The sequence below is a fragment of the Mobula hypostoma genome, chromosome 5, assembly GCF_963921235.1.
Source record: "Mobula hypostoma chromosome 5, sMobHyp1.1, whole genome shotgun sequence".
In the NCBI taxonomy this organism is placed as follows: Eukaryota; Metazoa; Chordata; class Chondrichthyes; order Myliobatiformes; family Myliobatidae; genus Mobula; species Mobula hypostoma.
Genome location: NC_086101.1, coordinates 118,973,245 through 118,985,714, shown reverse-complemented (window position 1 = coordinate 118,985,714; position 12,470 = coordinate 118,973,245). Strand labels below are relative to the sequence as shown.

Sequence of the window (12,470 nt, the reverse complement as noted above, 5' to 3'; positions counted from 1 at the left end):
TGGAATTTAGAAATGGGAGATATGTCATTGAAACCTATCAAATATTGAAAGGCCTTGATAGAGTGGATATGAAGAGGATGTTTCCTTTGGTGGGAGAGTCTAAGACCAGAGGACACAGCCTCAGAATAGAGGAACTTCCATTTAGGACATTGATGAGAAGGAATTTCTTCAGCCAGAGGGTGATGAATCTGGAATTTGTTGCCAGAGGAGACTGGATTCCAGGTCATTGGGTGTATTTAAGGCAGAGATTGATAGGTTCTTGATTAGTCAGGGCGTGAAAGGTTATGGAGAGAAGGCAGGAGATTAGGGTTGAGAGGGAAATAAATTAGCCATGATCAAATTGTGGAACAGAGTCAATGGGCTGAATGGCCTAATTCTCATGGTCTTACCATGGATCCCATGTACCTTAAATCTTCTGTGCTGTCATAAATCATCTTCACCAGCACTTAAATTTTGCATTTCCTTCTCTTATTGGGGGAGGGGATGGGTGGGGGTTTGGAGGTAGTGGATGGAAATCCACCAACTTTTTTGATTGTAAATACCAGGTGGCAGTAGGTGATTGTAGAACATTATTCACCCTGACTCTTGTTTCCCATTGGTAATTCTTAGTGGCAAGTTCATGATTATCTCGCACATGTGCTCTGTCATTCTGTTAATCCAAGAAGTTGTGAAGCCTACCTCAAATGTATTGGATACCAATGCTCAAGATCCCCTCAGTTAAATAATGCAAGGTTCCACAACTCTGTAAGCTGCAGGTCCTCCAAAACTTGTCCAAATCTTAATTGCAGCATCTTCCATTTTAACATTGATCAAGCTTTTGGTCACCACTCAATTTCTTCTTTTACCATTGCTAATTTTATTTGATGGCCTTGTAGTATTTGGCTAGCTTGGTGATTTAATTTCTCCTCGGAAGATTTCATTTCAATCGTTACATTTTTTTTGTTCTGATTCCTCAGGGACACACGAAAGGCCCCTTCTTGGTCAGTGCTCCCCTATCCACAATCATCAACTGGGAGCGAGAGTTTGAGATGTGGGCACCAAATTTCTATGTGGTAACATACACAGGAGACAAGGATAGCCGTGCTGTCATCCGGGAAAATGAATTTTGCTTCGATGATAATGCAGTTAAAGTCAGCAAGCGGGCAGTCAAAATCAGGGTAAGTTTTCTAATTCTCAGTATTTTAAGTTGTAATTAATGAAGGAAAGTATTCAATTCCCCATTCTGGCTGCCCTCCAACCTTTTCTCTTTACCTGGCTGTCTCCTCCCCCTGTGCCCCTCTTTCTTCCCTTTCTCCCAAGGTCTATTCTCCTCTCCTATCAGATTCCTTCTTCAGCCCTTTAGCTTTTCCACTTGTCACCTCCCAGCTTCTACTTCATCCCCCTCCCCTACCTACCTGATTTCACCTATCACCTTCTAGCTTGTCCTCCTCTTTATTTTGTCATCTTCCCCCTCCCTTTCCAGTTCTGCTGAAGGGCCTCAGCCCGAAATGTCCACTATTTATTCATTTCCGTGGATGCTGCCTGACCTCCTGAGTTCCTCTAGCATTTTGTGTGTTGCTCTGGATTTCCAACATCTACAGAATCTCTTGTCTTCTGAGTATTCTGAGTTAGTGTTGTGGTGCAGAATGTTGAGAATGAAGTGAAGTGTCTGATATCAGGCCATTGAGATGCAGTATCTTCTGATGTTGAAGATTGGGTTTGGGAAAGACCCACGGATGCTCACAGCCACTGGAAAGTGATTCAGAAGAATCTGAAGAGGATGGGAAACATGTTGAGCCCCAACCATCATTGTGCAACAATATTCATTTAATGATTGAACTGATTTTGTGTTTCTCTTTTGTAGAATCAGGCACAGGTGAAGTTTCATGTTTTATTGACCTCCTATGAGTTGGTCACCATTGACCAGGCAGTTCTCAGCTCCATTAAGTGGGCCTGTCTAGTGGTAGATGAAGCACACAGATTAAAGAACAATCAATCGAAGGTGAGTTTGTTGGCACATTCACTTTACGTGTCTGGCATTTCATCATTTACAATTCTTACCTTGAAGCTAACTGCTGACCTTCTGGTCCTTGTTTTGAGAAGCTGATACCTCACTTCTAGCAATTTTCCAAGTGTCACTATAACTTATTTCTGGCAAGTTTTGGCACCCTGGGTGGATTATTTTAGGTGTATGAGGATTTCACTGTTCCATTTTAGAGGAAAAGTACGAGACAAGCACATTGGTACTTCTAGGCCCAAGGTCTTTTCAATTCACATTAGGATCAGCTTGAATTTTTATGAAAACCCAGTAGTTTCTTATGCTGCTTTGTGGTATGAATTCCCATTTTTTGGATTGTTAATGTCCAGGGGTCTGTTGTATATACTTGAAGCTAGCAAGGAAGTTGTCCATTTTGACTTTCCCACTTGCCTAACTAAGTGGAAGGATGGTTAAAATTCAATTAGATGACATCTATGTAAGAATGGCCACTCTTGGCATTAGTTTATTTGTTCATGATGGGTGTACATCTCTGGCAATCATTGGTACTTATTGCCCATCATTAATTACCTTAGAACTGAAGAAGCAGTTAAAAGTCAATGTGGGCTGCCATGGTAGAGTAGTGGTTAGCATGACACTATTGCAGCTTGGAGCCTCAGAGACTGGAGTTCAACTCCAGCACCATTTGTAAATAGGCTAGTGTTAAATAGATGGATTGGTGGACAGTGCAGCTTGTTGTGTCAGAGGGCCTGTTCCACATTGCATCTCTAAATAAATAAATATTAGTGGGTCAGGATTCACACACAGGCTAGGTTGTGGAAGATGGTAGATTTCCTTCCGTAAAGCAGTGGTCCCCAACCACCGGGCCGCGAGGAAACGATATGAGTCAGCTGCACCTTTCCTCATTCCCTGTCACGCACTGTTGAACTTAAACATAGGGTTGCCAACTATCCCATATTAGCTGGGACATCCTGTATATGGGGCTAAATTGGTTTGTCCCATACGGGACTGCCCTTGTCCCGTATTTCCCCCGCTAAGGTAGAGCGTTCCTATGAAACAGTTTGTAAGCCGAAATGGTGTAAAGCGAAGAAGCAATTACCATTAATTTATATGGGAAAAATTTTTGAGCATTCCCAGACCCAAAAAATAACCTACCAAATCATACCAAATAACACATAAAACCTAAAATAACACTAACATATAGTAAAAGCAGGAATGATATGATAAATACACAGCCTATATAAAGTAGAAATAATATATAGAAACATAGAAAATAGGTGCAGGAGTAGGCCATTCGGCCCTTCGAGCCTGCACCGCCATTTATTATGATCATGGCTGATCATCCAACTCAGAACCCAGCCTTCCCTCCATACCCCCTGACCCCTGTAGCCACAAGGGCCATATCTAACTTCCTTTTAAACATAGCTAATGAACTGGCCTCAACAGTTTGCTGTGGCAGAGAATTCCACAGATTCACCACTCTCTGTGTGAAGAAGTTTTTCCTAACCTCGGTCCTAAAAGGCTTCCCCTCTATCCTCAAACTGTGACCCCTCGTTCTAGACCTCCCCAACATCGGGAACAATCTTCCCGCATCTAGCCTGTCCAATCCCTTTAGGATCTTATACGTTTCAATCAGATCCCCCCTCAATCTTCTAAATTCCAACGAGTACAAGCCCAGTTCATCCAGTCTTTCTTCATATGAAAGACCTGCCATCCCAGGAATCAATCTGGTGAACCTTCTTTGTACTCCCTCTATGGCAAGGATGTCTTTCCTCAGATTAGGGGACCAAAACTGCACACAATACTCCAGGTGTGGTCTCACCAAGGCCTTGTACAACTGCAGTAGTACCTCCCTGCTCCTGTACTCGAATCCTCTCGCTATAAATGCCAGCATACCGTTCGCCTTTTTCACCGCCTGCTGTACCTGCATGCCCACTTTCAATGACTGGTGTATAATGACACCCAGGTCTCGTTGCACCTCCCCTTTTCCTAATCGGCCACCATTCAGATAATAATCTGTTTTCCTATTTTTGCCACCAAAGTGGATAACTTCACATTTATCCACATTAAATTGCATCTGCCATGAGTTTGCCCACTCACCCAACCTATCCAAGTCACCCTGCATCCTCTTAGCATCCTCCTCACTGCTAACACTGCCACCCAGCTTCGTGTCATCCGCAAACTTGGAGATGCTGCATTTAATTCCCTCATCCAAGTCATTAATATATATTGTAAACAACTGGGGTCCCAGCACTGAGCCTTGCGGTACCCCACATGTACAGTGTAGTTTCACTTAACAGAATCGGGAAGATTAAGCCAAAACCGATTTGTAGAAAAAAATTGGCACGTTCACGCATGACGTCATGCTTCAAGGTCATGGTAGTCTTTCTTGGGGTAAACACAAGTGTCCCATATTTGACTGCTACTTTTGTCCCTTATTTGGGAGTGAGAAGGTTGGCAACCCTACTTGAAAAGCCCCCCCCCCCACCCCCCGGGTCGGCCAGTCCACAAGAATATTGTCAATATTAAACCAGTCCGCGGTGCAAAAATGGTTGGGGACCCCTGTCCTGAAGGATATTAGTGAAAAAGATATTTTTAGCAACTGTTAAGTTGTTTAATTGTATTGGACAGTGAAGCTAACGATTTTCCAAACTTTCAGGTTTATTTTTTTAAAATGAAATATCCGTAGTTGCCAGGAAGATGTAAACTCATGTTCTTGTATCAGTGTTACTTAACCAGTACATTATTGTTCTTCTATCCCAGAGTATCTCAGTTGGTTAATTGTTATGTTCCTTACTGTGATTATGGCTGATCTTTTCATAACTCAACTCCATGTTCCCATCTTCAAGAACCCTTCATCTTCCTGCTTATCTTTGGCGCTGTTTTAATATTCCGTTTGATCTTCTGATGAGCTCCCCCCCTTCAAATTTGTCTAATTTTTGTTTAATCCCTCACTTGTTTGATTTACACACATAAATTCCGTGAAATATCAATATGATCAATATTTACCTCTTCCTCTCCTGTGGTCTGTCAGTACTGCCAGTGGGAATATCTGCATGGGTTTGAACGCTAAAGAGATTTGAACTTACTTTTGTGTTATCCATTAAAGTAACCTGAAGAAAACAGCCACATCTGCTGTCTTGACATTGTCATTATTGTTCAGTTTTTCAGAGTATTGAATGGTTATAAGATTGATTGGAAGCTGTTGCTAACAGGGACTCCTCTGCAGAACAACCTGGAAGAGCTCTTCCATCTGCTGAACTTCCTGACACCCGACCGCTTCAAGTAAGTGGCAGGATAAGATTGCTTTCCATAACCTTGAGTTACAAAGTACTCTTCAACTAATGGACTGTAGTCAGTGTTCAGACAGCCAACCCTAAATACTCCAAGCTCTGAGTCTGGTTTTATCTTGCCACTTTTGAGATGGAGAGTGAATCAATGACTTGACACATGATTCAGCCATATTAACAGCTCAAAAGTAGAGTTAATTTCCCTGATAGAAGTTGTGTTCATCCCTAATTTTCCATATTAATGATTGTGCTTCAAACTCTGTCATTTCTTGCAAACCTCTCTTATTGCTCCTTCCTTTTATAAGCCTCTTGAAATCTATGTTATTACTTTATTATGCTGATTGTTGTAATCCCCGTTGTGAGATAATCCTGTGGAGTTTGCTGTTTGGAGTTTGGATGCATACTTGCATCTGTATAAACTCTTGTCGCTGGTGCAATACCATCGATGATGTGAGGGTTCTGATCCTAGTGTGGGTTGAGTAATTGTCCAAAGCATGGCTCACGCTCAGTATCTTTTGCAGTAATCTGGAGGGTTTCCTTGAAGAATTTGCTGACATCTCAAAGGAGGACCAGATCAAGAAGCTCCACGATCTTCTCGGTCCCCACATGTTGCGACGCCTTAAAACAGATGTCTTTAAGAACATGCCATCCAAGACTGAATTGATTGTTCGTGTGGAGTTAAGCACGATGCAAAAGTAAGTAACTGCGTTCCTGTGCTCTGCAACTCTGTTAGCTCCTTCACCTTTAGCAGAAGGTTCACACTTTGGGGGAGGAAACCACTGATCCAGTGACGCTTGAGGGATAACATCTCATCTTCTGCCAGCCTTCAGACCTCAGCATTAAATACAATGTCAGATAGGTAGTCATTCCATCTGTGGAATGAGAAATATTTTTATCAGTTCCAGTAAAGTGTCTTTTTCTTGAAACATTCTTTGCTTTACTTTCTACAGATGCTGACTGTCCTGAAGGTTTCCAGTATTTTCTATTTTCAGTTTCTGATTTCCAGCAACTGTATTTTTTTCATTCTTTCAAGCTTGTGTACCTCATTTCCATAATCGGCAGTTTCTTTCTCTCCTTGCTTGGTATTTCAATGTTCTTTATCCTTCTGGGAAAACCTTAACTGCATCTTTCAGCTTACACTCCCATACTTGCATCAGTCAGTCTCTTCTGTTTGACCACTGAAGATCTGATCCATCGCCACCCCCCCCCAATTTATTTCTGCAACTTTAACACTTCTTCAGGCAGCATTTGCAGAAAGAAAACCCCTTGTTTTCTACTGGAAATGTTACTTCTGCTCTTCCACAAATGCTGTATGACCTGTTTAGCGTTTCCAGCATTTTCTGATTTTATTTCACATTTCCAACATCTGCAGTGTTTATTTTTGATTTTTCATTTTTAACTTTACCCATTTTGATAAAATATTGAACTGAAACATCACTGTTTCTTTCTACACAAATGCTTCTAGAATGATAAATGTTTTGTGTATGCAGATTTCCAGTGTCTTCAGTATTTTGCTTTAGAGAAGGAATATTTGATTTACTTTAGAATCCACTTTTGCTACCAGTTCAGTTTACACTCCCAATATTTTGAGCATTGACAATTGAATCAGCACTGAGCTTACGGATTGTGAATGTTCTTCCTGTCATTGGATCACAGAGCAAATCTTTCACCCATTGATCAACACTGTCTCTTTGAATATGATCTTAGTATTGCAGGCCCCAGCCATCTTCCCATAGCAATTTGTTTTTTTCACCTCAGTCCCCTTCAAAAATTATTGCTGAATCTGTTTCCTCTGTCTATTCAGAGCATTCCAAATCATAAGAACGTGATGTGTTTAAAATAATACATTGTCAGCCAATACTGTGGCTTGCTAGTTACATTTTTTTTCTTAATAAACACCTATCCATGTAGCTATTCCAACAACACCCTTAAATCTTTGCCTATTCCCTTAACCTGCTCTTTGCTAATCAGAGCAACACAATACCTGTCTACCTCAATCCTAATATCTGATATTAACAACAAAAAAAACATGCTGTTTTCTTAACGTCAGTCAAGAATCCTTCACCCTGACAGATATTAAATCTCTTAGATAACAACTTCAGTGATTCTAATCCATGGAAGGCATTGGATGGAAGTGGATAGAGCATAGGGACTGTGGGGGGGGGGTGGGGAAATGGCATTTTTCTTTTACTAATTCTCTTTGCTGAAGGTTTGTGAAAGTTGTATTTCTGTACTTTAACCAGTTTGTCTTAACGGTGAATTTGGAACTTGAATTCCTTTTCTCATGTCAATCTGTATTTTTCAAAAAGCAGCTCTTTGTTCATTTCTTCGGCCCCATCAGTAGAAATAGTTAGAAATACCTCTGTAGAAATATACCTTTGGAAATACTTCTGAAAGATGGGGCAGAAGGGAGAAGTAAAAATTGGAATTTCTGAACATCTCTCTTAATTAATTATTTGCTAACATGGCCTAACTGAATCAGTCACTAGGTGCTATCGGCCTCAGACTGGAGACATAAATCTGTATCCTGTTACTTGTCTTTCAGGAAATATTACAAATTTATTCTGACGAGGAACTTTGATGCCCTCAACTCCAAAGGAGGTGGGAATCAGGTGTCACTGCTGAATATCATGATGGATCTGAAGAAGTGTTGTAACCACCCTTACCTCTTCCCTGTGGCCGCCATGGTATGTGTCTGCCATTTTGTACTGTCTAACATTATTTATAGTTTGGTATGTTGAAACATATAGCCAGAAATGGAGTCTTGCATTTCATCTGGTGAACCATCCCAAGAAAGCAACAGGTACCTAACAGTGGTAGTGATTTTGGCAAGAATCAAGGACAATTCAGACTGGTTGAGGGATAGTGAGTGGGATGAACGTAGAACTATGAGTGAGGATTCGCCAATCCTTGGAGCCTGCTCTTACAGTTAGTGTGATCATTAGCCTGCTTTGCAATGCAAAACCAATTTCCTGAGTTTGCTGCTTGCTCCTTCATCCACTTCCTGTGGATCTCAATTCTCAGATTTAATACTCCATATAAAGAAATTTCCTGTAATCCAAATGTTCCACCTGCTTGTTACCCAATTAATTTTTTTTGTTAAATGCCTTTATCAGATCATTTTTCAGCCTTCTACACTTTGGAAAAGAGAAGCAATTTTGATTAGAGTATCATTCAGAATCAGGTTTAATATGGCCAGCATATGTCGTGAAATTTGTTGTCTTTGTGGCAGCAGTGCAATGCAATACATAATTTTAGAAAAAATATTAATTATAATAAATAAATGCATGTGTGTGTGTGTGTATGTATGTATATATATATATATCTGTGTGTGTATATGTATGTGTATATCAGTATGTAAAAAAGGAAAGCAAAATCATGCATTTGTGTTGTACAAATAAATACTTGGAAAATGCTTCAAACCCATTAAAGTAACTTTGAAGTTCAAACATTATCGTTTTTGGGCAGGAAAATTCATTACAAATGGAATGTACATGAATTATGTACAACAAGGCCCCCCAGTGTGATGATACCCACTTCATATACTATATTCTGACAGTTGAGAATTAAGGTTGTTTTGGGTTGTCTGGGAGTAGAAATACCTGTCTCTTTAAAATACCCCGTGTGATCTTTTGTGCTAAACCGTGAGGGCATACGTGACTTGCTTTACCTGCTCATCCATGAGGTATTTCACTGAGTGTGGTGTACTTCCTTAGTATTAGATCAAAAGCAGAAACCTTGTTTTTTTTTACACACTTGAAACTCTAAAAGGGGGTTTGAACACATAGCCTTCAACTCCAATGAGAGAATGTTGGACACAGAATGCTAAATTAGCGAGCACTCAAACTGTATATTCCTCGTTTCCCAGGGAGAACAATCAGTTGATATACTTAATAGAACTCGTTTCTGTCATAACCATTCATAAATTATCTTAGACATTATCAGTGGGTGGTCCAGCATGATTAGCAGACCGTCATATGCTTCAATAGAGTTTTGGTTGAACACATTAATTTTACACAACCAGTAAACTAAACAGAACAGGAGGAGATGATTGTGCCAGCTCCCTGAAAGGGCTATCCAATTATTTTGGTTCTAGCCCCTTCCCTCCGCCCCATCTCCAACCTCCTGCCTTTTTGAATAAATCAGCAGATTTTTGCTTTACAGTTATTTGTGTAACTTCTTCATTGTCCTTGAGGGGTGTGCATCTGGCTCACCACAACCAATGACAAGCAGTGTATCCAGTTCACCATAACCAGTGGTCATTGGTTTATTTCTTTATGAAAACCCATCTCTAGGTACTTGTGGCTTTATGGTATTGGTAGAAGAATTGTCATGTTACCTATTGCACTAGTGAGAATACTGTCATCAGCCTTTGTGTGCCTGACCCCAGAGAAAACTTGGGTTTTGGACTTGCCAATGTTGGGATATTGTAAGTTGAAAGGGCAGCTGATTTAAAAAAAACAATTCAGAGACTTAAGTGATTTCAGGAAGAAAGTACAGGAGCCTCAGGACTCTCACGACCAGGTTCAGGAACAGTTATTACCCCTGAGCCATCAGACTCTTGAACCAAAGGGATAAACTTCACTCACCCCATCACTGAACTGTTCCTACAACCTATGGACTCAAAGAATGTGCTTTTCGCTGAGACCTCCACTTTAAATTTTGTAAAATCTTTCTGGAATGTTGAAGTGCTCGTCGGGCTATTATTTATTACTCTTAAGGTGACGGTCAGTCTGACTTTAAACTGTTGTTCACTCCTGCATTCCTTGAGCAATGAGGGAGAAACTTGATGGGGTCAAGGAGAGAGAAAATGTGTCGAAAAGATGCGTCCCTGTTATTGAAAGATGTTGGTTTGATGAATTTGAACTATTCTGTTAATTACTTCTGTGTCAGAGCATTGTTGTGGGCAAAATGTTGTCCTGAACATCTGTTTTATTTGTCTTTGTCTCAGGAGGGTGCAAAGTTGCCAAATGGTGCATACGAAGGCAGTGCATTGATCAAGTCCTCTGGAAAACTGATGCTGCTCCAGAAAATGTTGAGGAAGTTGAAGGATCAGGGCCACAGAGTGCTGATATTTTCTCAGGTAAACTAGTAACCTCGTGTACTGATATGATATATACTGATATATTCATAATCTCTATATTGCCCATTTTGCAGATCTGTGAAGGAACTGGAAGATTCAAATTTGCTGATAACTTGGGGATTGCATGGTCAGGTGGGGTGTACAATTTGAGTTGGACTCTGTATGTGTCTGGTCTCGTGGTTATGTATTCATTCTTTCGATGTGATTGTATTGGGAAGAAAGAATTGAGTCCACTATGTAAGCAGGGTCGCTGTCTCTGACTGAGATGAGAATAAATTTCCTCATGCTAAGGAAAGTGAATCTTTGGAGCCCTCTACCCCAGAGGGGTGTGGAGTCTCCCTCAGTGAGTTCATTCAAAAGCAGAGTTCAGTTGATTTCTGGATATTAAAGAGCATGAGGGATAGTACCGAGAAGTGAAATAAAGGCAGAAGGTGACCTGTGATCCTGAGGATGATAAAGTAGCTTGAAGGGAAAAATGGCTTACTCCAGCTGTGTACAATAATGAATTGGTTTATGTACAGTGAAGGGCTTGTTGTCTACAGTGTTCATACAAATCAATTCATTAAACAGTGCATTGAAAGTAGTATAAGGTAAAACAATAACAGGATGCAAACTAAAGTGTAAAGCTGGAGGTAGGCAATAAGGTAAAGGTCAAGATGAGGTAGGTTGTGAGATCAAGCATCCATCTTATTATACTAGGGAGCTGGTCAATAGTTTTACAACAGTGGGATGCAAGCTGTCCTTGAGCCTGGTGGTATGTGCTTTCTAGCATTTTTACCTTCTACCTGAAGGGAGAAGGAGGAATGATCTGGGTAGGTGGTGTTTTTGATTATGTTGTCTGCTTTACTGAGGCAGTGAGAAATGTAGACAGAGTCCATAGAGGAGAAGCTGGTTTCCATAATGTGGACACAGCTCAACAGAACTCTCTGCTCTGTCTTGCAGTCATGTCCAGAACAGTTGCCACATTAAGCTGTGATGCGTCAATAGACATTAGTAAGGGTCAATGGGGACATGCCAAATATATGTTTAGCTTCCTGAGGAATAAGAGACTTTGGTGTGCTTTCTTGCTATGGTGTCTACATAATTGAGTATATTATCATGTGTACAAGCACAGTGAGGTTTCTTAATGATAGCTCTTGCCTCATTGAGGCAGTGTTTCCTGTAGATGCTGTCAATGGTGGGGAAGGCAGTGCTCACAACTGTCTACAACCTCTTGCATTTTTGTGTGTCGGAATTACTGTACCAGGGATTACAATGCAACCTGTCAAGATACAAGATTTTAAACTAATATGGCAGGGGGTACGCTGTATTTAAATGCATGTAACATTCGGAATAAGGTGGATGAACGTGTGGCGCAATTAGAGAGTGGTCGGTATGACGTTGTGGGCATTATTGAGTTGTGGCTGAAAGAAGGTCATGGTTGGAAGTTTAACATCAAAGGACATACTTTGTATTGAAAGGATAGGCAAGAAGGCATAGGCGGTGGTATGGTTCTTTTGGTAAGGGATGGAATTACATCTTTAGAAAGAGGTGGCATAGGGTCAGAGAATGTCGAATCTTTGTGGGTAGAGTTAAGAAACTGCAAGGGTAAAGAAAGCATTATGGGAATTGTATATAGGCCTCCAAATAGTAGCCGAGATGTGGGGTTGAGATTGCAAAGGGAGCTAGAAAAAGCATGTAATAAGGGTAATGTCACAGTTGTAATTGTGGACTTCAATATGTAAGGGGATTGGGAAAATCAGGTTGGTGCTGGATCACAAGAGAAGGAATTTGTTGAATGCCTACGAGGTGCCTTTTTAGAGCAGCTTTTAGAAACATAGAAAATTTACCACACAATACAAGCCCTTCGGCCCACAAAGCTGTGCCAAACACGTCCTTACCTGAGAAATTACCTAGGGTTACCCATAGCCTTTTCTGAGCTCCATATACCTGTTCTCTTAAAAGATCCTATCTTATCCATCTCCACCACCGTCGCCGGCTGCCCATTCCATGCACTCACCACTCTCTGCGTAAAACACTTACCCCGATATCTCCTCTGTACCTACTTCCAAGCACCTTAAAACTGTGCCCTCTCGTGCTAGCCATTTCTGCCATGGGAAAAAGCCTCTGACTATCCACATGA

The 12,470-nt window shown here is 40.9% G+C and overlaps 1 protein-coding gene across 4 annotated transcripts in view; it reads left to right on the top strand.

Moving 5' to 3' along the window:
• chd3 (chromodomain helicase DNA binding protein 3) overlaps positions 1 to 12,470 on the top strand; it is a 124,078-nt gene that overhangs the window by 46,819 nt on the left and 64,789 nt on the right. For all 4 annotated transcript variants that reach the window (XM_063048877.1, XM_063048876.1, XM_063048875.1 and 1 more), the window contains exons 15-20: positions 957 to 1,157; positions 1,844 to 1,981; positions 5,139 to 5,260; positions 5,787 to 5,960; positions 7,811 to 7,952; positions 10,217 to 10,348. In XM_063048877.1, the coding sequence (XP_062904947.1) occupies positions 957 to 1,157; positions 1,844 to 1,981; positions 5,139 to 5,260; positions 5,787 to 5,960; positions 7,811 to 7,952; positions 10,217 to 10,348 (909 nt within the window). The remainder of the gene's footprint in view (positions 1 to 956; positions 1,158 to 1,843; positions 1,982 to 5,138; positions 5,261 to 5,786; positions 5,961 to 7,810; positions 7,953 to 10,216; positions 10,349 to 12,470) is intronic.